The 26387-nt window shown below is 30.8% G+C and overlaps 5 protein-coding genes across 7 annotated transcripts in view; 4 read left to right on the forward strand and 1 right to left on the reverse strand.

The window, feature by feature from the left end:
* Nucleotides 1-447: 447 nt before the first annotated feature.
* LOC105204576 lies at nucleotides 448-2382 on the forward strand. Its single transcript, XM_011173705.3, has 3 exons — nucleotides 448-867; nucleotides 1051-1176; nucleotides 1969-2382. The coding sequence occupies exons 1-3, from the start codon at nucleotides 718-720 to the stop codon at nucleotides 2167-2169; spliced, it is 477 nt and encodes a 158-aa protein (XP_011172007.1). The 5' UTR covers nucleotides 448-717; the 3' UTR covers nucleotides 2170-2382.
* A 434-nt stretch (nucleotides 2383-2816) lies between these two features.
* Nucleotides 2817-5344, forward strand: LOC105204577 (hydroxymethylglutaryl-CoA lyase, mitochondrial). Of its 2 annotated transcripts, none has more exons than XM_011173706.3 (3): nucleotides 2817-3038; nucleotides 3112-3497; nucleotides 4174-5344. In XM_011173706.3, exons 1-3 carry the CDS (start codon nucleotides 2940-2942, stop codon nucleotides 4685-4687), a joined length of 999 nt encoding a protein of 332 aa, XP_011172008.1. In that variant the 5' UTR covers nucleotides 2817-2939; the 3' UTR covers nucleotides 4688-5344. The 2 variants fall into 2 exon arrangements, with proteins under 2 accessions (XP_011172008.1, XP_011172009.1); XM_011173707.3 differs by having other exon boundaries at nucleotides 2822-3038; nucleotides 3116-3497.
* Nucleotides 5345-5706: 362 nt separating this feature from the next.
* Nucleotides 5707-9781, forward strand: LOC105204578 (periodic tryptophan protein 1 homolog). The gene is made up of 11 exons (XM_011173708.3): nucleotides 5707-5909; nucleotides 5980-6038; nucleotides 6364-6476; nucleotides 6552-6728; nucleotides 7145-7252; nucleotides 8049-8223; nucleotides 8291-8449; nucleotides 8515-8623; nucleotides 8690-8780; nucleotides 9258-9491; nucleotides 9553-9781. The coding sequence occupies exons 1-11, from the start codon at nucleotides 5841-5843 to the stop codon at nucleotides 9690-9692; spliced, it is 1434 nt and encodes a 477-aa protein (XP_011172010.2). The 5' UTR covers nucleotides 5707-5840; the 3' UTR covers nucleotides 9693-9781.
* A 1600-nt stretch (nucleotides 9782-11381) lies between these two features.
* On the reverse strand, nucleotides 11382-16972 carry LOC105204579 (RING1 and YY1-binding protein). The gene is made up of 3 exons (XM_011173709.3): nucleotides 15995-16972; nucleotides 14963-15431; nucleotides 11382-13738 (listed from the first exon to the last, which is right to left on the reverse strand). Exons 2-3 carry the CDS (start codon nucleotides 15137-15139, stop codon nucleotides 13409-13411), a joined length of 507 nt encoding a protein of 168 aa, XP_011172011.1. The 5' UTR covers nucleotides 15140-15431; nucleotides 15995-16972; the 3' UTR covers nucleotides 11382-13408.
* Nucleotides 16973-21367: 4395 nt separating this feature from the next.
* LOC105204695 overlaps nucleotides 21368-26387 on the forward strand; it is a 288926-nt gene continuing 283906 nt past the window's right edge. The window contains exons 1-2 of one of the 2 annotated variants that reach the window (XM_039447320.1): nucleotides 21368-25547; nucleotides 25721-25792. The gene's annotated coding sequence lies outside the window, so the exon portion shown is untranslated. Of the gene's footprint in view, nucleotides 25548-25599; nucleotides 25793-26387 lie in introns of those variants that run through there. The other variant, XM_039447319.1, reaches the window with a different exon arrangement.

Consider the following 26387-nt stretch of genomic DNA (forward strand, 5'->3'; position numbering starts at 1 on the left):
CTGATTATTGATGACTAGGATAGAATCACATGTACATAAATATCGCAGTTTTTCCGGAGACTGTGGTAACGTATATATATAAAAGTTAAAGGTACGAGTTTTCCTTCGTCCTTTGACGTAATGGAGGTTGTTGAGAAGTAGATTTAAAACAAAAATTTAGACTATTCATTTCTTGTTTACATGCGCAACATCTAATAACTTAACGCGAAGTTGATGATTTTTAAATGAATTAACATGTAATAGGTAACATTAAATAAGAGAATACGTTTTGCTAAATCTTATATTGATGTGATTCTCATGAAATGAGAAGTTATGCTGTAAGGAACATCTGTAATTATAATTATGACAAAAATAAAAATAAATTTCATAATAAATTTAGTTTTTCTTTAATGAGATTAGTGTATATATCTTTTTCATACTTTGAAATCAGCAGCGGCATTTTTCGTCGTATTTTTTACATCGATTTGTCTTAAGCAGTCTATTAAATATTTATTTGTTTACTGTACTTATCTTATTCTTGGAGTGTCTAAAGGTCTAAAGTGTAATGTAAAGAAAAATCCTAATAGGTAAGATTCAGAAGATACAAGTAGAGTGCTGCTTTTGCATGCGTATTCATACGTTGTTTTTCAATTGTTTCTCACGCAAAAAGCTTTTGTTTTAAAACAATCGATAGTCGTTGGTAAACACCGCGAAAAAAATGACTATTAAAATGCAAATATGAACGTTTGCCAAGAGGTTGTATCGCCAACTGCCAAATTATTGGATGCTTCAAAGTACAATTTACGATGTAATCGCAATATCAGTGAAAAAATGACAAAGAAGGACTTCATCTATGACATCCCTACACCTATGCAGACCGTACGAAAGGTATCTCTCCTTATTTACAATGACGAGAGAATTACTTTTGGACAGGTTTCCAGCGTTATAATTTCAAGAATAGTGTATTTCATGAAAGTAAAATAAATAGATGCTTGCATACAACTATTGTCGTTCGTCAACAACTTCTGAAATTTGCATTTCGGTGCATCAGGATAAAATTGTAATTTGCAGGTCGAGGTACAAAAACAATCGATTATCTTGCTACGACGAAAAGACACCGCCGGCTCGAAAATGCCACATTATACTGTAATTTCTGAGAAACTAGTGGACGATGGTGGTAGCGGTGATGCAACTGTTGTAAGTGATATCCAGTCGCCGTTTCGTGTTAAAAGACAACAATTTTGAACCAATATTCATAGCTGATTATTATATTTAAAACTGTCTTAAGTACCATCTTAAAATATCATCAATCTATCAAAATGCTGTATTAGCATCATAAAACATTACTTAAGACTATCTTAAAATAAGAATTGACTATGACTATTGGCCTTGAACAATTTTTTTCCCTCAGTTTCGCTAAGGATATTCAAACTTTTTTCTTCTCAGCAGTTCTTAAACAATTCCATGAAATATAATATAGGCGAAACAATTTAAATAATCAAACAAATTGCAAAAAATTAGCAATTGCAAAGCAATTGATAAACGTTTTAAAGTAATGAAATTAATTTTTGTACTATTCTTGTCTTATGTAATTGTACTAAACAGTTTTGTTGCTCTATTTTTTCATACCTATGAGAAAATGATTCAATTATTTTAATTACAAGCTTATATTATTAAAAACAACAAGAAATATGTAGTTAAATTAGAGACCAATTTTATAAATTTATTTCAGGGAAAAGAATAAATGGACATACAAAATTCTCCGTAGATATTGTTTCATATTATATTTAATATGTAGAACATTAATTTACGATACAAAGTTTATTAAAAATATAGGAGTTTTTTTATATTGAAGATAATAAAAGAATTTCAAGTTTTGTTATAATTTTGTGTTTTTTAAAGGAGTAATTTGCTAAGATAATTTTAGTATTTCGAAAATGTCGACTTTTTGAAAAAAATCTAAAATTTTATTGTTATCGAATTTTTCAGGTTGCTAATCGACGTGCTTTAAAATACATGTGCAATCTCTGCCAAGAGCCGATTGCCACTTTGTTTTCTTTGTCGACTCACGTCAAATTTCACTGTCAGAGATATTGCAAGATATGCTACTGGATTTTGCGTGAAAACGAGACAATGGAACGACATGTTAGCAGTTGTCATCGAATTGTACCGGAGATCATAAGCTTCTAATACTTGAAAACTCGCTCAAGAAAGTTGACATTCCGAATAGTATTAATTGAAATAAATGCAGGAATATTCTATACCTTAACTGTTGCATTTATATATGGGATTACTTTTAAATTTAGAATTATGTTGATGAATTGTGTACGTAATTACAATTACCGCGTTGGGGACGAGCCCAGCCACAATTACAAAAAAATAAATTTATCAATTAATTGAAATATATATTGCTCCTTTATTTTATTATTTCAGGTACACGGAGAAAAAGAATTTATTGAAAGATATTTGAGAATATTTATTTTCGAATTAATTGTTAAATATTGAAATTAAGTGTCAAACAGACTATAATTTATGGCTATATAAAAAAATTTTTTACAGTTGCATAAAAAAATATATTATTTCTATAATTAATAATTTATTTTCATAACTAAAAAAAATGTAAATAACAGAAAATAACAATGTTTTTAAACCAAGAATTAAAATTTGTTAATACTATTAATATTATCAAAACAAAATCTCAATGTCTTCAAATAAAACATCCAAATAAAAATATATTTTGCTGAAATTTTTAAAGAATATTTTGTGATTTTGAAATGCAGCCCTGTAGTGTAGTGAAATATTCCCAGAATAGAGAAAACACTTGGCTATTGGTAAAATTGGAGAAATAACTAGATAAACAAATCGCATTTTTTAGGTTTGAACAGCTCCAATTTGTAAATAGTGTAACATATTTTTAACTAACGCACAGTTTCGATAAGTTTTTTTAAGTTTTCCTCATCATGATAGAGTTATTCTTAAAACGGACGATATTGTCATCGAATGTTTGCAGTCGTGTCCGAAATTACGCAACAAAATTATCATCTGGTGATTTCGTAAAGGTAAGAATAACCGTAAAGCATAATTTTATCAACGTTAGAGTTGATAACCACTAAACTGAATAATTACCGTAAGATAGTCGAAGTTGGGCCACGAGATGGACTGCAAAATGAGAAGAAGGTCGTACCTACCGAGATCAAAGTCAACTTCATCAACATGTTGTCGGCGACTGGATTGAGGAGCATTGAAGTTACAAGCTTCGTCTCACCGAAGTGGGTGCCTCAGATGGCTGATAACTCACAAGTCTTCCAGCAAATTGACAAAAGAGATGATGTGTCCTATCCAGTTCTAGTACCAAATTTGAAGGGTCTGGAGAGTGCCATAGCAGCAGGAGTAAAGGAGATTGCTGTGTTTGGTGCAGCGTCGGAGGCCTTTTCTAAAGCAAACACTAACTGCTCCATTGAAGAGAGTGTAAAAAATTTCAGGGCAGTTGTGGAGGAGGCACAGAAGCATAGCATCAGGTATCAGCATTTTGTAATCAGTATGAACAAAATATTTTTGTATTGATATAACATTGGCCGTATTCAGCAGAAAAAGCAGCTTTGCAACTGTTGTAAGATTCTTTAATGTGATTGTAGTTTATTCAAATCTAGCAGAAACTAAGAAAGAAAACTAATTATTAAAGTATTTTATAATAGTTGCAAAGCTGTTTTTTCTGTTGAATGCAGCTATTTATTTATTGAATGCCATTGGTTGTATTCTATAGAAAAGCAGTTCTTCATCTGTTGTAAGATTCTTTGATTTTGATTCTTGTTTTTAGTTCCTGTCGAATCCCCTATCGAATCTGAAATACAAACCAATCATATTAAAAAATCTTGCAATAGTTGCAAAGCTGCTGAACTTAGTCATGATATTCATTGAATTTTAAATTTAGAACTAAAATCAGTTATTTTTGTAAAAATTTTATTTTTATTAATCTAGTGTCATTAAAAGCCTATTCAGACAAACTTTCATACATACAGCTAAGCAAGTTTGTCTGGATAGGCCCTAACAATTTAGTAAGTTTTTCTTTCTATATATTCTTTGCCTCTTTACCCAGCATTGCCTTTTTGCTTTATTTAATTGCAAAAAATATATTTTTATTGAACAATTTTATCAATTTCATCTTATTTTACAAATTTATATTCTGTTAATTAGGACCCGGGGTTATGTGTCTTGCATCGTTGGGTGTCCGTACGAGGGCGAAACCAAACCGGCCACTACAGCGCATCTAGCTTCGATAATGCTGGATTTAGGATGCTACGAGATTTCTCTAGGCGATACTATAGGCGTGGGGTCGCCGAAGAAGATCAGATCCGTCTTAAACGAATTACGCCACGTTTCATCAAACGACATGAGTTACTATGCGCTGCATTGTCATGACACATATGGCCAGGCATTAGTAAATATACATGCAGGTCTTGAAGATGGTATAAAAGTTTTCGATTCTTCGGTAGCAGGACTCGGCGGGTGTCCGTATGCCGCTGGTGCGTCGGGAAATGTTGCCACGGAAGATTTACTGTATTTCCTGCAGGGACAAGGATTAGAAACTGACATAGATTTAGATAAAATAGTAGAGATTGGCAACTACATCAGTAAACAGTTAGGCAGAGCAAATCATTCAAAGACTGGAGTGGCTATACTTGCCAAGAAGAGTCGTCAAAAATGTTAATCGATATTTATACTTATAGACGTTTAATTTTAACATGTTTTATCTTTTGTCTCTGTGTCTTCAATACTTAAAAATATTTTTATTTTAAATGGTATTTGGATTTAAAACATTAAAACGTTTTAAGTTGAAATCTTTTTAACAACTTTAAACGTGTTTATCATCTAAATACCATTTAAAAATAAAACATTTTTAAGTAAAATTTTGAAAAACGGAAACAAGAAATAAAATATTTTAATATCTTAAAATGATACACTTCTATGAGTATATATAAGAATGCTTTTCAGCATATATGGATATCACTGTCAATTAGAAAAACTTTAGATTTTGGAGGGAAGAAAATACACTATTAAATTTAATAGTTTATACAGTACTTATTTGTATTTTTTACTGGAAAACTAACCCAAGCTTAAGACGAAACCAAAGCATTTTGCATTCCAAATGATGGTTACTAAACGTATTGTATATATGTATATACATGTGTATATTGTGCCTGTTTGTCGTTATCAGCTAGGCTTTAGTATAACTGGTCGTAAAAATAGAATGCAACAATATATTTATATCTATTGATATATTTTTATATATTTGTATAAACAAGATTTTATATCAATATAATATTGTACGTTGGATTCTGAAAAATAATATAAATGATACAGATCATGTTGTATATTTTATGCTTAATAAATTCCATTTATCAGCATATAATTTTATCTTTAAAGAAAATTCTGATATATTTTAAGATTTTTCATTCTTTTATTTTTAAGAAAAAACTTAGAAAATCTGAAAAAATTTATAATATATATTTTTAAAAATCTTTCTAAAATATTAAAAACTCTAAGAAAAATTATTACTTGCAGAAAGGATAAAAATAAAAAAAGTATTGCAATGAAAAAATTTTCAAATTTATGAGTTATTGATATATTTATAAATTGTGAAATCAAAAATATTTGAGATAACTGCTTTATTCTTGAAAAGTAGAAAATGCAGGGAATATATTTTATAAGCAATGAACATATTGGTATCACTGTTTAGGAAACACGTGCGTAGATACTGAGCAGAGAACCTGAGAGAACCTAAATTTTGACATCGTACCTGGAGAGATTAGTGAAAGTTTTATTTTAAAAATACGGGCAATTAGTTTCCATTTTCAATAAACATGGAAGCAAATATCATAGTTTGCACTACGTGGGTGAAAAAAGGAATCGCCGCTGCCATTCCGGAAAAAGTTGATACTTAAAGATATTTATAGGTTATATTATTTGTTAAAAACGTTATTTATTTCCTGTGACTTTCAGGTTGAATTAAGACCTGACGAGCTCGAGAAGATTATAAAGGAGACGCAGGCCGCTTTGGAGTATGTAATAAAATAATGCATGTCGCATGAATTATCTATTCATTAATATGGTGGATAAATTTGAATTAATAGATTTGTTTCATCTCGTCTCTCATATGTTCTCGGATATCCTGTCTTCCATTCTATTTGATATCCTATTTTCTCTACTGAGAATTCAATTTCTGAATTTTAATTTTAAGTTTGCAAATAATTTCAGATTGATGACCTCTTGTTAAAATATATTCTGATAACTTTGACAATTTTTGATTCATATTGAATAAATCTGTGTGTTTTACAAAAGCTTTTAAATAAGTTTAAAAACTAATTGTAAGAAGTTTTTTTATAGAAATGATTCTGATGAAGAGGCCACATCTGAAACACAGTCTAATATAGAAAGTAAAGGAGAATCTTCAACAGCTGGCATTGATGAATATAATTTTAAGGCTTATGATAATGAATGTAAGAGAAAAAGTTTTAAATACTGACTGTATAATAAAAATGTACTTTCAAATTTGACTCTTTGTTTTATTTTAGCTGGCAATATGTATTGTCATATTTCTAATTTAGCCACTTTTGATGGAAGTGGCAAAGATCCTCTTGTAACAAATGATGAAGAAGATTCGGATAAAGATGATGACATTATCAAGGCTGATGATAATTTGGTGTTATTTGGGCATGTTGAGGGAGATGCCAGCATTTTGGAAGTATTTGGTTTGTATAACATTGGTTAAATATACATATAAAGCATTTGGTGATTTCTGATGAAAATTTTTTTTTAGAATTCTTTATATATTTTTCCAAATTTTTCACAATTTCTGTATTATTTTAATTTTTTTCTGATTTTTTTATATGAATTGCAACATTTTTTAGAAGAAAATTTACATTTTTTTTTTAGAAATTTTTAAATATGTGTGCTTTGAAATACTTTAAGATTTCTTATTCTATAATTTTTAGAAGCTTGAAATGTGAAGAAATTTTAAGATTTTTTTCAGAAATTTTCATAAATTTAATATGACAATAAAATATGACAATTTTTTAAAAATATTAAATATAAGATTTTTTTCCCAGATACATGATAATTTTAGACTGCTTTTATTTATAATAACTTTTTATATGTACAATTGCAGTATATAATGAGAGAGAAGGATCCTTTTACTGTCATCATGATATATTGCTTCCTTCGTTTCCATTGTGCATAGAATGGCTTAACTATGATCCCACTAATCCAAAACCAAGTGAGTAATGTAATAGCATAATCAGAATAGGAAAGTAACTCGTGACTTTTAACAAAGTTATGTTTACTTTTTTTTCAGTAACTGTAACTTTGTTTTTTTCTATCTGTACCCTAACTTAGTTACATATTTTTAGTACGTAGTGATTAATTTAGTAGTTGCTTCATATATTTCAAACTTATTCGTCAATATGTACTTTACATCCTACAGAATAAAGTGAATATATCATCATTGAGAATAGCTATCATATAAACATTAAAATTGAGACTTTAAAACAAGCCTTAAACTATTGATTTACAATGATTTTATTATAAAGTTTAAATTTGGCAAACTTTTTAGTTGACAAATAGTAATTTTGATATATATATATATATATATATATATATATAAAATATTCTAAGTATAAATATTAATTATAAATTTATTAAATTAGTTAATATATTAAATCTGTATTTTGGTTTCGAGTTCTCAAAATAACTGATGCATTGTATGTAATATAATGCAGCATATTATCAAGTATTTAGTATAAGTAAAATAATTTAGTAATGATAGAAATGTAAAATTTTTATTAAAAATAGCAATGCATAAACATTACAAAAAATTAGCAGAAAAGTAATTGAAAAATAACAACTGGTTATTTTAGAAGGAGAAAAACTATAACTGTCTCTAGTTACTTTTACAAAGTTTATCCAATCTTGTGCATAACTTTGAGTGCATTAGAAATATTCTCATAGAAATTCTAAACTATTTCCTATATGATGAAACATATACTTAAAGATTTATGCACTTATGATTTTAGGCAATTTATGCGCTATCGGTAATATGACTCCTATAATTGAAGTATGGGACTTGGACTTGATAGATTGCTTAGAACCAGCGTACAAATTAGGCAAGAAACCTAGCAAAAAAAAGAACCAGAAACGCATTGGTCATAAAGATGCAGTTCTAGACGTGTCGTGGAATCATAATTATACGTTAGTTATCAATTTCACAAAATCAATGCGATGCCTAACTTTGTAATTATCAAAAATATACTTGTAGACACGTTCTTGCTAGCGGTTCGGCCGATCGGACAGTTTTGTTATGGGACTTGGAGAACGGTCAACCAGTGAACAAATTAGGTCCATTCAACGAAAAAATACAAACGCTAAAATGGCATCCACAAGAAACCCATCAGTTATTGATAGGATGTGCAGATGGGTATGTTGGACTATCTTATATAAATATTTATATCATATAAATATCTAAATGCAATATTTTTTCAGACTAGTGAAATTATTTGATTGCATGAATCAAGTACCTATTACAGACTGGAAGGCGTTGGGAGAAGTGGAAAGGGTGTTATGGAATCATTACGACCAAAATCACTGTATTGTAAGTATTCTATGTATGTCTAAAATTAATTTTTGTTATATCTGTAACAATTGCATTCTATCGTAGGTCAGTACGGATAACGGTTACATAGAATATTTTGATGTAAGGAAACCTAAACCGTTATGGCAAATTAAAGCCCATGAAAAAGAAGTTACAGGTAAATATAATTTACTACTTTTACTTAAACTTGAAATTTTATATTTACAGGGTGTTTGGCAATGAGCGAGAGAAAATTTAAGGAATGATTCTAGATAATAAAATGAGACAAAAACAAAAATAAAATTGCAATTAAAACTTTATTTTTATTTTAAATGTTTAAATATTCAAGTAAAAAGTAAAAACATGTGAATATTTAGACATAATTTAAAAATGGAATTACTGTACCACTTTATTTTTTTGTAATTTGCAATGTTTAAATATTTATATAAAAGTACTTAAAACATGTGAATATTTAAACATATAATTAAAAAACGAAGCCTTAATTGTAATTATTGTGTTATTCTTAATTGCTGTTTTACTTTATCATCTACAATCACTTCTAAATTTTCTTCCATCTATTACTGAACATACTCTGTAGCATTATGAGAGTAAATGAGAGAGTGTGTTTGTAAATTTTATTTAAAATTTTTTCCAGGTCTTTCTCTTAGCACGTGGTGCCAAGGATTATTAGTCTCTTGTTCAAACGACGGTGTAATAAAAATATGGGATATAGACCAAAAATCTCCTACTCTTGTATGGGAACAGACGAGTAATCTAGGTGCAATACAATGTCTCGCGGCGAACCCGGATAATGGATTTGTATTTACTATTGGTGGAGACAATAAAGAGCATAATTTTAAAGTGCTGGATCTTATGGAGATACCTACGGGTATGTATAAATAATTTCTAATGTTAATTGTCATTGCGTTAATTCTTATTGTGATTATTAGTGCGAGAGAGATTTGCGAAACGTGTCGCCTCGAAAAATTCTGTGGAACCTTGGCGAGAAGAGGCGATGGATGTTACCGAAAATATGGAAAATATAAAAATTGAAGTTCCGGAATCAGGCATGAGCAAAAAGAAAAATTGAAGATTGTATATAGATATTGATCAAGATTGATTAAAATCTTAATTGTATAGAATTAAAACACATTAAAATAAAATTTCATAGAAATCGTATATAATTTTTTTACGTCTTTTTTTTAAATATATAGAGCTATCTTAACAACATTGACATAATAATTATTTATAAGAGGATAATTGTATCTATATATTTAGTAGACTGATTATTAAAACGCCTTTTATTTTTCTTTCTCAAAACATGATTTATTGTTTCCCTGTTAACAGTATAATTTTAATCCCATGATTATTTTTCCAAGAATCTTATATCACGTAATGTAAAATTTTCGTTGAAAATAACGTACAGTACGTTGTTCAAGTATCAGCTGAATTTTTACATTGTACGATATCAATAATCAACGTAACATTCTGAAGAGATTCTTTCATAAAAAAATCTCTTTTAACGAAGCGGGTTTTACTCTGATTCGCAGTGCCATGCTATAACTTTATAATGGGCAACAACACTTGTTTCATCTCTCGAAATATTAATTCAAAAGAATTTAAACATTTAGTATAGATTCGAAAATACGTTATGTTCACTCGAAATTTTCATGTTCTATTAAAATATACGTAGATTGATTTACGCCATTAAAAATAAGTAGATTACCCATGTAAGAAAGGATCGATATAACTTATATGGTTCCACAAAATTGTAAAAATATTATTTGCGTATGATTTTTGTAAAAGTGATTATTTAATTATCTGTCGTTATTTGTCGATTAAAAATCCATTTGTAAAAGCTAACGGTCTTGCAACTCGTTTGATTAAAAATTCAAGATATCGGTGATATGAAAAGCAAGTCTGGAGGGCAGTCGTGAGAATTCTTTTTCCTTTTAACCTTTTGAGTACTATTGATGTATATACATGTTGAAAAAGTTTATTTTAGCTACTCACTCATAGAGGTATTTAATTTTAAGATATTAAAATATTTATTTCTTCGTTAATAAATGTCTCTATTTTTTAAAACTTAAAAATATTTTGCAACAATGTTTTGAATCTAAACACCATAAAAAATAAAAACATTTTCAAATGCAAACAAGAAATAAAACATTTCAATATCTTACGATTAAACTTCTTGTTGAATGTATATACGTTGAATGTATGTTCAGAGTAAAGAGAATTACTATTTTTGTTCTGATCACTTAGAGCGTTCTTCCGCATATTGCGCTGTTTTGTCCCAAAAGGATTAATATTACCAAACATTGGTAATATTATTCGTTTTTCAAGTATACAATCCTCGATTTATTTGTTAATTATTTAATTACTCTGATACTGATAGATTCTTATAATTACTTTCATTTTTTTAATGCAGAATCATATTACAATGATCTCGATATTGTATAATTATCGGGATAATATTAATTACTTAACACATATCTTAAAATCTTTGTGTCTGCGAATTTCTCTTTCTTGAAATTTCTTGACAACTATAATTAATTGTAAGATTTATATACAACTTTTTTTTTTTAATACACAACCATACAAACACTTTTTAAAGATATTAAAGTACATGTAAGAATGACTTAATATTTTTTATATACTTGTAAAAGTGATGAATGAAAATTACCCATAGTATGTAGTATGTAGTAAGGGTCCAGAAAACAAAGATATGCGTTAAGTATTAACAATGTTGTTCCGTGTTGGAAACTTTTTCTTTTTCCATTTAACCATTCATTTAAAGAACTGTTAATGTCTTTCTTGTAGTTGCAATTTTTAATTTTGAATAAATACAAGTGCTATGACATTTTGTAAAGCAATTACAAATATAAACTCGAACGATTTTTTTATATGCACATATGCCTTTGCATTGTTAAACAAAGTGTTACGTCTTTTTATTCTTTTAACAGTCTTGAATTGCATATTTTCTGAAAGTGAAATTTTGTCTTTTTTTATAATGGTGAGGTGGGAGGGGGATTGATTGTTTGAATATTCAATACGCGAAGTACATGTATATTACATTATCTGAAAATTCATATTCGATCTGTACATACAATTGCGATTAAACATTTTTTAACACGATTATAAATTAATGAATTTAACTGTGCTTAATAAAAAATACAGAATAAGTTAGAATCATGGAGATCAGTAACATAATTTTTTTATTATTTAAATATTTTGTTTCAAGAAAATTTATTTTAATGATTAGAATTGGAATGGAATAAAATGTACATATGTACCGATGTCAGTCCATGCTGGTTAGTCTTGTTAACGAATTTTAAATAGTAACTGCCTTACGATGCACTTTCTGGCAGTGATCTCGTAATAAAAATTGAGAATATAATTATATATTAACAATATTCATTCATAAAATTTTGTTTCACTGATATTTACAATTTGCTTCCTTCCTTTTTTTGCATTTAAATATAGCGTAGACTATTTCAACAAATTTAATAAATATCACGAAACAAAAGAATAACGTCCGTAAAGTCAATGATTTTTTAAGTACATTTTTTGTTTTCGTAAAAAAAGCACGAAAAATGATGCAAATTACTGTAGATGAGAATCTTGGAACACTTTGGAAATTCAACAAAGTGTACTTTTGTTGAATTTGGTCATGATATTTATGTATGAATCACCAGAAAAAATTAAAAAAAATTACAGTTTCTTTCTTTATAGATAAATTATAACAAAATTACTACGATAGTAATTGTTGCGTTTTAGCAATAGTAGTAAAAAAGTCAGTAAGGCGACGAAAGAAATTTAAGTTTTTAAAGGGCGACTTTGACTCGATATAATTCGGGTAATAAATTTTTTTAACTAATCTTGTTGCAAATGTATACTGTAATTTTCAAATCTCATTATAGTGTTTTAGATTCTGGAATCAAAAATAGGGCGTTTTATTTTAAAAAAATCGATATGACTTTGATCTGACTTTGGCGACGCCACATAGGGTCAAACTGATAAGAACAGAAGATAGATCTTTTTAAACTCTAAAACTTTTGTCTGAAATATTTTTTTCGGAAATACTTGATTTTCAAAATATTAAAGGGTTTCCACATTTTTAGAAGGCCTTAAATATAAGATCTTTGTATTGATATAAATCATATTACATTTAAATTAGACACTGACAAAGAGCTCGGTAATAATGATTAAGTCTTCGTAAAGTAATTTCAATTACATATTTGATTAATATAACCAAATATTTAATAATATTTAATAATTATATTAATAGTAATCAAACATAATAATAACAATCAATCAGTTACTAAACGGTTACTAAATGATTATTAAATATTACTGAAGATTTAGTTATGTTAATTGAATACTTAATTGAAAGTATTTCACTAAAGCTTAATAATTATCATCTAGACTAATTATTATTACTAAACTCTTTTCTCATTAAAAAATATAACAAAATTTGTCCCAAATTATCTCCATCTGCGATACTCAATATTTTGCAACAGTAAAACAGTAACGTATAATGTACATATATTCCTATTCTTCCTTCCTTGAATGATAATATACCATGCTCACAATCAGTCAATAATAATATGCTGACAGCACAAAATGCATGACCTCATTAGATTTGTCATACATACTTACGACGCATAGTCAAATGAGAAAAGAGCCGACTGTCAACGAATGGTCACGTTTGCTAAAGGATGTACAGTTGACCATAGAGTTGACATACATACAATATATTAATTAGAATAATTCATACACACATTTGTAACATTAGCATTTAAACTAGGCGTCGGTTCCTACATCGAGGCTTCTGGAGTCCTGATTTGAATCATGCTGGCTGCCGCCTTCAGAACTCGCGTTGCTCGACTGATCCGAGCCCTTCTTTACTTTAGGCTTGTACTCCGTGATAGTGACGGTGACATTGTTGACCGTTACTTCATTCGACTGTGCAGTGCTACGGTCGATATTCTTCAGACGCGGCGGATGCCTGTTCTTGCGCCTCAGTTTGTCCAGTTTGCGCTCCTTTTCTTTGACGCCGCTGGTCGTGCTACCACCACCGCTCCCTTCCTTTTTACCCGGTTTCAAAAGTGGTACATATTGTTGCTGCGCAACCTAAATATAAAACAATAATGATTACGCATTAAACTTTGATTTCAAGATAATAACGACAGAAATAAATTGAAAACAACTAGCTGCGTTAAAGTTAAAAACTTATTCCTCTATTCTATATAAAGGATTTTTCATAAGAATCAAATAACAATTTTTAAAAAATCTGGATTATTGTGCTAAATTGTTCTCTATCAACAGTGTTATATCATAAATAATTTTACTCAGGTAAAAATCAAACAAAAAACAAAAAAAATATAAGAGTTTAACATCTACTGTTCTACAATACAAGAATAGCAAAAAAATTTGCAAATGAATAAAAAGTAAAAAATTATTTTAAATAATATTTCATTCTTTATCATTATTAATGTTAATAACAAGATAAATATAAAACATTAAAATAGTATAAAATGGTACGAATAGGTAAAAATTGTATATAAAAATTTCTGCAAGAACTAAATAAGTCTAGAGATATTTTATTTATTTCTTTACTAATAAGATCTCAAAATATTAATCAAAGTCTAAAATATTATTCTCTTATATCTATGACATATCAAAAGAAAAATTATTATATTTGTACAATGAATGGTTTAAAGATAAAAAAATTTTTTCTTCTAAAAGTTCTAAAAATTTAATTCTTTGGATTTCTTTTTTAGTTTTTGAAAATTTTCATATATAAATTACATTAATATCTTGGTAAAAATTTTTTTCTTAAAATCTTTTATATTTTAAAATTATAAAGATTTCTAAAAAATACTTGAAATTTTTTCAGACTTTTAAAGTTCTTTAAAAAATTATAGAATGAGAAATCGGTCAGCATTCATAGTTGATTTTTATATTTAAAATTAGTCTTAAGCATTGTAATATATTTTGTTTACAGCTATTTTTTTATAAAAATCTTTCAGGCAAAACGCAAAAACTGAATTCTAAAACAATAATACAGCAATAATGTCTAAAATATATATTTAAGTAAAAAATTTAAAAAAAAAACTGTTTTTTGTACTGAGTTTTTTTGATAATTTTATTTCAGTTTTACTTAAAAAAGTTTGAAAAATATGCAAATTGTTTGTCAAATTGTTTCTGAAAAATATTCCAATTTGTTAAAAAAAAAACCTAACAAATTATCTAAAAATGGTATAAAATTTATACAGAAATTCTAAAAAATTATATAAAAAATTTAGAGAAAATTTTCACTAAGATATATGTACATTGAGAAATGATTAGACTGACCTGTTGAGCTACCAATTGGGGATTTATGCGGGGTTTCCGCGTAGAGGTACCTTTGCGGACGTCACACATGAGGCACTTAAATGCTTCCGCTGTATTCCTATAAGTGCAGACACTGCAGTCCCAATAATTTTCTTCCAAAACCTTCGCCTGGCGTTTTCCGCTTCCCGAATGGTTCATTGTTCGTTGCAGTCGATCGTAGAACGCTGTACCTTCTCAAAAGAAAGTTTCCCCTCTTTTGAGGCACTTTCGGCCTCATGAAATTTTGCAGTTTTGTGAACACGGGAGTATTTTCTAACCAGAGCAACGACTAAAGATATGCAATAAAAGTGCTAGACAAATGTCTAAGGCAAAGTTCCGTACATCAACTAAGCGAGATACACAATAGTCTGTTGTAATCAATTGCTCTGTATTGGCCACCTATGTCTCTATATTCTATCACTTTGACATCACACATTTTCTTCCAATGAATCTGCAATGAAAAAATACCCTTTAAAAGCATTGTGACATTGAGATATTGTATTTTTGTACAGAAACTATATTCAGCAATGTAATAGCAAAATATTATTATTTACAAAACTGTTAAGCTTATGGATACATCTAGAAAGCATTTGGATTGACATTCAATGAAGCCAGGGACGTCTTGAAAAAGGAAATTAATAAATATTTCAGAAAAACAGCTAATATTTTCTAAAAGTGGATATACATTCTCCCTCTTCTCGATATCTTCAATCTGTTCTTTTCAGATAAATTTCTTGCACATCTTTTCTCCTTTTCTCTCCAGTGTAAAAAAAGAGGAAAGATGAATCGTGCAAGAAAATCAATTAAAAAAAAGAACAAATTTTTCTTCAACTTGGAAGAAGAGAGTTAGATAATAATAGATATAGTTCAAACTGGTTTCCAAATTAAATTAAATTGTAATCATTATGAAGTTTATTGGCATCTTAGAGACACATCAAATTTAATAACCAACGCAAACTACTGTCCCTGTTTATCATGGAATCGACCTCTTGTTTGCTCCAAAAATTAACTCACATTATTTACACCCGCCGTTCACCGATAATAAATTCGTTTACGCTGATAAACACTGGAAGTGTTTCTCTCCAGTGTGTTACACACGTTCAGTCCCGTCAGTCCCGTACACTCCTGCCCCCTCCCTCGGCGTAGTGAAAACTTATACAATTCGACGTCGCTCTATTATCGCGGACGATGTTCTGCGTACGTCTCGTTTCCGTTTTCCTCAATTAAAGCGTGAGAAACTCGTTTGCTGTGTTCCGCTTGAACTGTACTCGTCCAAGGTCCAGTTCACTTCCACGGAGACTGCGGAGCTCCCTTGGGCGACGATGTACTGGGAGTCGAAACTCGCCGCTGCCGCTCGTCAAGCCTGGAGTTTCACCGGCGACGAGGTCACGGATCGGTGCATCCTCTCAACGAGAAGGATGGAGGAGTTCGTCGGCGCATTGTATATGCGAGTGTGCGTGCGTGTATGCACGCACGTGCGCTCGCGCTGTGTCAATGTGCCGTGTGATACGCGCCCGTTACATGCGTATGCCACCGCGTTCTCGCATTCCAGCGTCTTGGCGTTGTCAGAGACGAGGCCAGCGGTGACGGCCACGGGGAGAGGAAATCTTGCGAAACGTCACGCGCGTCGCACGAAGGGGCGAGCCGCGAGGAGGAGAGGAGGATGAGGAGGAGGAGGAGGAAGAGGAGGAGGAGGAGGAGGAGGAGGAGGGAGGAGGAGGAGGAAGCGGTGGAGCAGAGGAAGAAGTGGTAATGACAATTCGTCGCGCTACCGAACCTGTCGCCGACCGTCCGTCATGCCAGCGTGACGACGAGTATGCTCGTCAACGAACGTCGTAAAACGTACCCCGAAGTACGGGGGGGATAAGATAAACGGCGTCGCAAGCGAAGGTGGAAGAAGAGAACAATATTGACAAACAATCCGACGACAGCACGCGACTGCTCCGTTAGTTCACGGCGGTCCGCTTCCGCTCGTTCCTGCACGTTCCTGGTTCCTGTGCCGACGCCAATGCTTGGGAATGAGGAACAAATTTCTTTCTCCCCCTAAAATGCGAGTTGGCCGGTTAGTCGGCGATCGGCATTGTCGGCCATTGTCGGCATAGAAGTTAACAGGAAAACGAGAGCCTGATTGGTTATCGGGGAAAGTAGGTAAATTGCACGCACCTAAGGGAAATTTATCGCAGTGAAGTGATTTTTAAAGTTGAAATCGATACGAGTACAGAAATAGAAACTTTAAACATTTTTTTATCATTATGTATTGTCATATTGAACAATTTTTTATTTGGTAATGCTATATTCAGCAAAAAGAAGCAAGTGGTTAAACGAAAAAATTTCTCGGGCCTTGGGTAATTGTACGTGCGGTTGGATAAATGGACGCGGAGGAAAAATGAGGTTATAGCCCATTCTTTTAACTACACTACACTGCACTACACTGTACTAGTGGCACTATAGTTGATCTCACGTGGTCTCACGCCTTTCAAGATGGATGCGTAAAATTGTCGACGGCGGACTTGATTTGATAAATAAACAATTACTGGATGACTATTTAATTAAATTTAATAAACAATAGCTCAAAGAACGCAGGAAAAAACGTACTTTTGTTAGGTATAACAAAATTAAATGACTAAAGTAAAAATACGGACTTATTGCCTTATTTTCTGAACGCCAAAATCGCAAGAAAAATCATGATTTTACTTTTTCTTATTTTTTCAATTAACTACGTTTTTAAATGATATAACGTATGGTTATATATTTAAAAAATGCCTTCAGCCTACAAATATCGTCGTGATATAATTTCTATTCATCGGGAAGGTGCCAAACCACGAAGCGTACAATTACCCAGTGCGTACAATAACCCTACTTTCCCCTATCGTTTTTCGTCGCGATATGCGTTCAGCAGAAAAAGCAGATTTTTAATTGTTAAAAAGTTAAAACAACCCTTCGTTTTCGACACTGTCGCGGTACTCACGTCGAAAACTCATGTACGAGGCAACGGTGAAAATGCGAAACACGATTGAATTAACCTGACACGACGTCAGACCATACATCGATCGTATCCGACACGACGACGACGGATGTTGGCACGAACGCCCGACATTTCATTTGACTTTCAGTACTCTACGGCTCTCTCGAAACACTCACTCGCGTCAAAAACTCATGCGAGACGACAAGGATGTGAGTTGAAATGCGCCGCGACGCGCCACGACTTTTCGCTTTCGAGTTCCCTAACCGACCGACTGCTGCTATTGCGTAGCGGCGGCGATAACGGCGCAGCGGCGCGCAGGCGCGGCCACGCGCCAGTCACGTGAATCACGCCGCTACGCAATGGCAGCAGTCAGTCGGTTAGGAAGCATAGGTGTACGCACTGTACAACATACTTGCGTCAGCTTTACATAGGTGGCACACCAATCTCAGCCGAAATCACTAATGTATTATAAAAAATCTTACGCGATATCACGTATTGTGCCTAAAGGTGCAAAATTAAGGAAATTAAAATTTTAGGATTAGTTTCCTTAATGAATACTATAGATAAATAATAAGTTACGTTGTATCTTGTACGGCATATTTACGTTTTATTTGTATCCATTGTGCTTTATATTTAATATTTATTGAGAAAATTGATACTAAAATTTTAATTCTTATTCCTAATATCTTAGGCTGTTTTCCTTTTAGAAGACATAAATCGACACAAGTTAACACACTCGACACATGCAGTCTGACTCTCCTCCTGAGTAGAGTCGAAAAGTGTCTATTGAGTTTGTAAATGGAAAGCGAAATGTGTTGCTTTGTGTTAAAAGTATCGACTGTGTTCTTTAAAAGGAAAACACCCTTATATCCGTATTCATAGTTCCTCCTTAAGAAATGAGGATTTTTTTGTTTTTGTCTGTCTTTGTTTGCATAGGGTAAAATGTAGTACATGAGGCAAAGACAGACAATAATAAGGAATCCTCGTTTCTCAAGGAAGAACTATGAATACGGTCGTTATATTCTTTTATGTGCGTAGGCCCTAACATGCCAAGCATCGAGCATCGAGCGTCGAGCGTCAAGCAGCAGACTTCATTGATTGGCTGCTGTTGAATTTTGGTCAGCCAATCAATGAAGTCTGCTGCTTGACGCTCGACGCTCGACGCTTGCATGTAACTGCACCTTAATGATCAGCGAAAAAGTAAGCACCAAGTTATTATTTGAACAAGGTTTATTCTGTTTTTTGCACGCGAATACTTACACAACTATAAAAATCTCCATAGAAAACCACGAGAAAATACCGATGAACATCGGGAGCTTGCTAACAAATGTGTAGCAAACATCCGATTTTTATCGCGAATTTATTTACTGGATTTTAAATTGCTCCAATAGCGGGAGGTTGGGACTTTGCGCGCGCTAGACTGGGGGCGCCATGACAGTTTCTCAGCGCGGTGGTTCAGAGCGCGAGAATGCGATTGCTCCGCAATTAGTCGCGGATTTTACCGGTTAAAACTGTACAGCGAGTCCGGATTTCGGTCGGGAGTGCTAATCGAGACGATGGGCAATTGCCGGAGTGTGTCGGTTATCGCGGACTTTCATGATCTTCGCCGTTTCGTCTTCATCGCGATCGCGGTGGTTATGATGCCAACGAGTCCAGTGAGCTCGAATTCCAATGCTAGATGCTAGTGATACGCGAAACTGATCCGTATGTTGGATTCGGATAATGGTATTTGCGATTAGACATGGAAATTTTAATTCTTGTAATGATATTACGCTTACTTGTTTTTAGATAGTATAGAATGCCTTGTAGACGTCTGTGAATGTTCTGTAGACGTCCATACAGCTGTGTAGATGCTCGTGATTCTGTGAAAATTGGTTGTGTTTATCACAAGTTTTGACACAGTACAACAATATCATTACTGTTCGTAGATCCATGGTAGAAAATAGTGACACTTACTGAGGTTGGTTCCTGGAACATCGATTAACGAAAACTGGAATAAAAACAGGTTTTGTTTCTTTTTTGTGTGGTCCCATGGATCAGCCTCATTGTCAGTACTTGAAAGTTAATATGGACAAGCTATGAAATAGATTAATTTATTTAATCCTGGAATTATTGCACTTAGGATGCTCTCATCGAATATGCGTTTATACTGTGCTTACAAAATCGAGATTATATCAATATATAATATAATCAGGGCTGGGTAATAACAGTTAAAAAGTTAACAAATAATAAAGTTAAAAAGTTACTTTTAATTTCATTTAATTAATTTTAAATAAATTAATTTTTAATTTTAACTAGCTACTTTTAAAATATGTAAACTTTAATTAATTAACTTTTTTCTGATTAAAAAAATTTGTGTAGAAGAAAAAGAAGTATAAAAGAAAAAATACATTGTTATATAAAAATTCTCTAAATAGGAATCAGTGTATTATTCACTGTAATACCCATTTCCACCAATGTAGTTTAACTTTGATTTTAGTCTAACTTACTCTTTATCTTTTTCCAATTCTTAGAACTAAAGAAAGATAAAGAGTATGTTAAATTGAGATTAAAGTTAATCTGCGTTGGTGGAAATAGGCATAAGACAGTGAATAGTCTGATTCCACACAGTGTTATAACTATATTAATCAGTGGTGATATATGCACTGCTTTTTAGTGATAATACACTGATTCCAATTAGTGAGATCAGTGATAATGCACTGATTCTGATTAGTGAGAATACCCCTTCTTTCCCATTCTTAAGCAGAATCACTGAAAGACACTGAATAATGATTGATTGATCACAGTTACGAGTATAACACTGTAAGTCGATAAGATTTTACTGATTCAAATTCAGAGAGTAACTTTTTATTAAATTTAAATTAATTTTAACGTAACTTAATTAGTTAGTTTTTCATTTATGTAACAAAATTAATTTTATAATTAACTTTGGCTTAATATTAAAGTTGAACAAATATATTAATTTATTCAACCCTGCATACAATAATCGTATCGATGGAGTGAATAATTAAATTATCAAAACAAAAAGGAAGAATATGTATTCCAACAAAGCGGTTGTATTTCTTTTTATCACACAGGTTGTAATACTATCATATTTACTTCAGTAATTATAATTTTGCTTGGTACGTAAAATCTTTAATTTGGAAAAGAAATACTTTGAACAAATTATTAGGTACAAGTGTAATTTAGATATTATATCCTTGAATTCATTACAAATACATATTTACACATGATTAAACATTAAATATTCATTAATGATTTTATTGCTACATTTTTGTTTACATAATACTCTCTCGAAACAATTAAAGAGTTGCTTTTTTTAATTTGGTCTTTGTAGTAATAATTAAAAATAATTGTTATTTTTTTTCTAGAGACTAAACGAGATTAACTTTTTATTAGATGCAGCATCAGAAATTGTAATAGTATTATTGTAATAGTGTGTCTGTTTCGTTTAATGCAAAATCTGCTTTAAATATAATATAGAGTCGGTAGAGTGTAAACGTCAGTTCCATCAAGTGAACTACGTGTGATCGTAGCGTTACTGGATACGATATATTGTTCAGCTGAATGCGAATATGCGATAGATTTATCAAATAAATTATCAAATCTTATGACCATAGCATTATTTGTAATAAATTTGTGCATTTAATTGAAATATTTACACATGATTTTAATGAATATAAAATATAATTTAATGGAGATGTAATAATTAATAATATTTGTAGTATTTATATACAATTTTACTATGTATAGTAATTGACATTTACATGTAATTAACAATGATCATTGTTTTGTAATTAATCTGTTGATTAGAAGCATAAAGTCGTATGGCATTGACAGTTTTATAACACTAGTTTTAAGACTTCTGATTTTAAGACATCTGGCTTCAAGACATCTGATTTCAAAACTTCTGGCTTCAAGACATCTGGCTTCAAGACTTCTGGTTTCAAGATTTCTGGTTTCAAGACTTCTGGCTTCAAGACTTCTGGCTTTAAGATTTTATTGGACTTCATCAGATTACATAGACTGTCATCACAAACTATCACGGATTTAATCGAACTACGTCAGACTTTATCAGACTTTATTGGATTTCATTGGATTTCACACACTTTATGGATTACTGGAAAAATAGATATACACCGGACTACATGACTTCAACACTTCTGGCTTCAAGACTTTTAACTTCAAGACTTTACCGGATTATACGGATTGTTATGGACTTCATTGAACTACGTCGGATTTCATCGGACTTGATTGAATTTTATCGGACTTCACGCACATTATGAACCACTGAAAAAATGAGTAGACACTGGACAAGGCTTTCGGTTTCAAGACTTCCGGTTTCAGAACTTTTGGTTTCAAGACTTCCGGCTTTAGGACTTCCGGTTTCAGGACTTCCGGCTTCAGGATTTTCTGTTTCAGGATTTCTGTCTTCAAGATTTTATTAGACTACACAGACTGTCATGGATTTTGTTGGACTATCATAGACTTCATCGGATAGACTTATTGGATTTCACCGTACTTTACACACTTCATAGACCACCGGGAAAATAAGTATACATCGAACTACAAGATTTCAAGACTTTACTGGACTTTATCAGATTACACGGACTGTCATAGACTTCATCGGACTTTGTCGGATTTCACTGAACTTCGCGCACTTTATGGACCACTGGGAAAATAGGTATACACCGGTCTACATGACTTTAAAATTTCTGGCTTCAAGACTTTTGACATCAAAACTTCATCGGATTACACGGACTTCATTGGATTACGTCGGATTTCATCAGTCTTTGTTGGACTTCATGGACTATGCTGCATTTTATCGGACTTATAAGAAATAATATTTTATACAGTGTTCTTGCGAAGTAATCGATCTTGACTAGTTTTGAATCTTAAAAACAATTACCTGCAAGATTTGAAATATACTTATAAGTACTTTTTAATATAAAAAATCAAATTTTTTACTAGTACTCGAATTTTAAATATTAATTTGTTAAATTAAAACGTACTATGTGGTTACTGATGACCCACGCTGAATTTTCCAGCGTTTTTATTTTTCAGCATTTTTACTTTCCAGCATTTTTACTTTTCAGCATTTTTATTTTCCAGCATTTTTACTTTCCAGCATTTCATTTATAGGATACATTTTAACATTTAATTCTATGGGATAACCATTCAAAAAATAGGTGTACACCGAAATTCTGACTTCAAGACTTCATCGCACTCCACAGATTGTCATGGATTTTGTCGAACTTTATTGGATTTCACTGAACTTCATGGACTTTATGGACTACACTAAACTTTATCGGACTATGTTGGATTTTATTGAACTTCATTGAATTTCACCGGACTTTATCGAACTTCGTGGCTTTCACGGACTGTCATCTAACTTCACTAGATTACACGGATTGTTATAAACTTTATCGAAGTTTCATTGGATTTTATCGGAATTCATAGACTTCATGGACTACGCTAGACTTTATCGAATTTCACCGAACTTTATCGAATTTTACCGGATTTTATCGAATTTCGTGGACTTCATGGATTTCACGGATTATCACCGGACTGTACCAGATTTCACTGGACTTCAACAAAATATGCCGTTCAATATTTTAATATTGAATTATAATGTTAAATGTTTTTTTTTATATTACATAGCATGACACTTTTTGTTTAAGTGTCGTGCTGCCTAATATGAGATAATATGCTTGTTCGTATTAAAAAATTATTTTAAAATTGCAATCGCCAGAACTATTTTTAAAAATGATTGTGTAGTATAAATCTCTATCAGAACTGGCAAGAACTGTTGCTGGAACTGCGATAAGTAGGAAACGCAACACGTTTTTTCTAAGTGTCGTGGTATGTTTAATATTTTAGTGTAAAAAAGATGTTAATTGTATGAATTTTGTTTTGAAATTGCAATCAACGATAGAACTCTGATAGTACTAACTAGAATTCTTGTCAAATATATTAATATTTATTTATTTTTATTTTAGAGGAGGAGATGTTGTGCTAGATTCACGAAAGTAGCACATTTTTTTTTTTTTTTTTTTTTTTTTTTAGGAGGATTAAAAACTGCAGAACTCTGTTATTTTTATAAGGAACTTTGGAATTATAAAAAGTGTCACTGGAACTCTACATATTTTTTTCATATTAACAGAATGTTGTGCTAACTTCATAAATCCAAATAAATAATGAATTATGTTATATCTTATATGACACATTTATGTTTTACGTCTTATTCATATCTATTATGTACATTAGATATAATATTTATTAAGAAAATTTATTTTAAAATTGTAATTCCTAATATCTAATATTTCTCTATTGTGCGCAGAGCCTAATGTAAATGTAATATTTATAGCAATATTTAAATGCAATATTAAAGAGTAGTGATATTTGTGTCGGTGACTGTTGCTGTAAAGTGTTACGTTTGTAAGATTATTTGCATGATTTACTTAAAATATTTATTACATTTACGTCCATAAATTAATTTAATATACTCTCTAAATTTGAATCAGTAAAATCTTTTTGATTTACAGTGGTACATTTATAACTATGATTAATGAGCGATTATTCACTGTTTTTCTGTGACTTTACTTAAGAGGGGGAGGGAGGGGGTACTCTCACTAATCGGAAACAGTGTATTATTACTGATCTCATTAATTGGAATTATTGCATTATCACTGAAAGGCAGTGCATATATCTTTGATATAATTATAAGTATACCACTGAAATCAAACTGTTCACTGTCTTTCAGTGAATAATAAATTGATTCCGATTTAGAGAGTAGTATTTAGTTAGATTTTCTCTTTTTTTTTGCCTTTATCACTATTTATAATTGTTCTGTAAATTAGAAATGCAAAATTGTTGTTAATGTTGCAATTGTTATATGAAGTTATACCTAAATTAATTTAAACACCTATTCTTAATACCTTATAACATGTAGAGGATTTATTTATATGATGATTGACAGCATTTATAATGTACTAATATTACAAGTATTTATGATGTAATTAAATTATTTTTTATATTCATTGCGTGATCTATTGATATTTTATAATGGTTATAATTTTATGAATGAGAAGCATATGTAGCTGCATTTGATGCTATGGTCGCTACAGATCTAAGAATCACTTGGCTCATATCTGAATAATGAGTGCAGATATAAACAGAACGTAGAAAAACGAGCATTATACCGAGAAAATAATCAGATAATCATCGTATTGCGCATACACACACAATTCGTAACAATACTTTGAAGTCTGTAAACATAATTGGATTTATTAGAAAAATAAATGAAGTTCTACCTGTGTATCTAATGGAAAATATATCATTGAGCATAGATAATAATAATCAGCTACAATTATATGTACGTATTATGGAACAAAATTTTTTTCACAATCTGTTTCGCGTATCACGTAGGGAATTTATGGAATTTTGTGTATCGCGTAAGTTGCGTAAGGAATTTCAAAGTTCGTTCGTTAGTGTCCGTAATTAAGTGCTCGTTTCCGGTGTTCGTCGTTTTCTCGATGGAAATGTGGAATGCTTTCAAAACGGAATTTGCAATAGATGAAGCAAACTATAATATTCCTACTGGTGAGCTAATCGTTCATTATTTAATTTCATAATTATGATAACTCATATTCTTAGTTGTGTGATAATTTGAGTATTGATACATTTATATTTTATTATGAAAAGTGTTTGTCTCTATCAAATTTTTATTAGAATTTATAATTGCAATAATAAAACGAAATGATATCTAATTATAGGTCTCGATGGAGATAAGGAATGCTTCCAAAACGGCATTTGCAATAGATGGAGCAAACTATATAATATTCCTGGTGAGTAAGCTAATCGTTCATTATTTAATTTCATAATTATGATAGCCTCACACATAGCCTCAGTTGTGTGATAATTTATTTTGAGTATTAATACGTTCATTGAAATTGACAAAAACTATAAAAATGACTTATACATATATAACCTTAAAATATATTGATATAAAATTATGCAAAAAGATATTTTTTGCTTTAATTGATACATCATGCTGATCATTACAGTTTAAAGAAAATTGAAATTAATGAATCTTAACGAAACTTTATAATAATAGTATTATTTTATTCAAATTAATGTGTGAAATACATATGTATTTTTAAAATAAAAATTTTGTTTGTATAGATGTTACTAATAAATTTTACATTAATTTTTAGTTTGGTGAAATGAAAACATAATAGTAACAGAATAAAAAATTTTTGCCAATATAAATCTAGTCCGTGTTTTGCCACAATTTGTAACACAAAACTAATTTATTTATATAATATGCATATGCGTTGAAGTAAAAATAATGAAATTTGAGAATTACATTTATTTTTAATGTATCATTGCAATTTTCTTTTATTTAGATTTACTAAAAGGTTCTATAAATTTTCTATCTAT

The sequence above is a fragment of the Solenopsis invicta genome, chromosome 3 (genome assembly GCF_016802725.1).
Source record: "Solenopsis invicta isolate M01_SB chromosome 3, UNIL_Sinv_3.0, whole genome shotgun sequence".
NCBI lineage: Eukaryota > Metazoa > Arthropoda > Insecta > Hymenoptera > Formicidae > Solenopsis > Solenopsis invicta.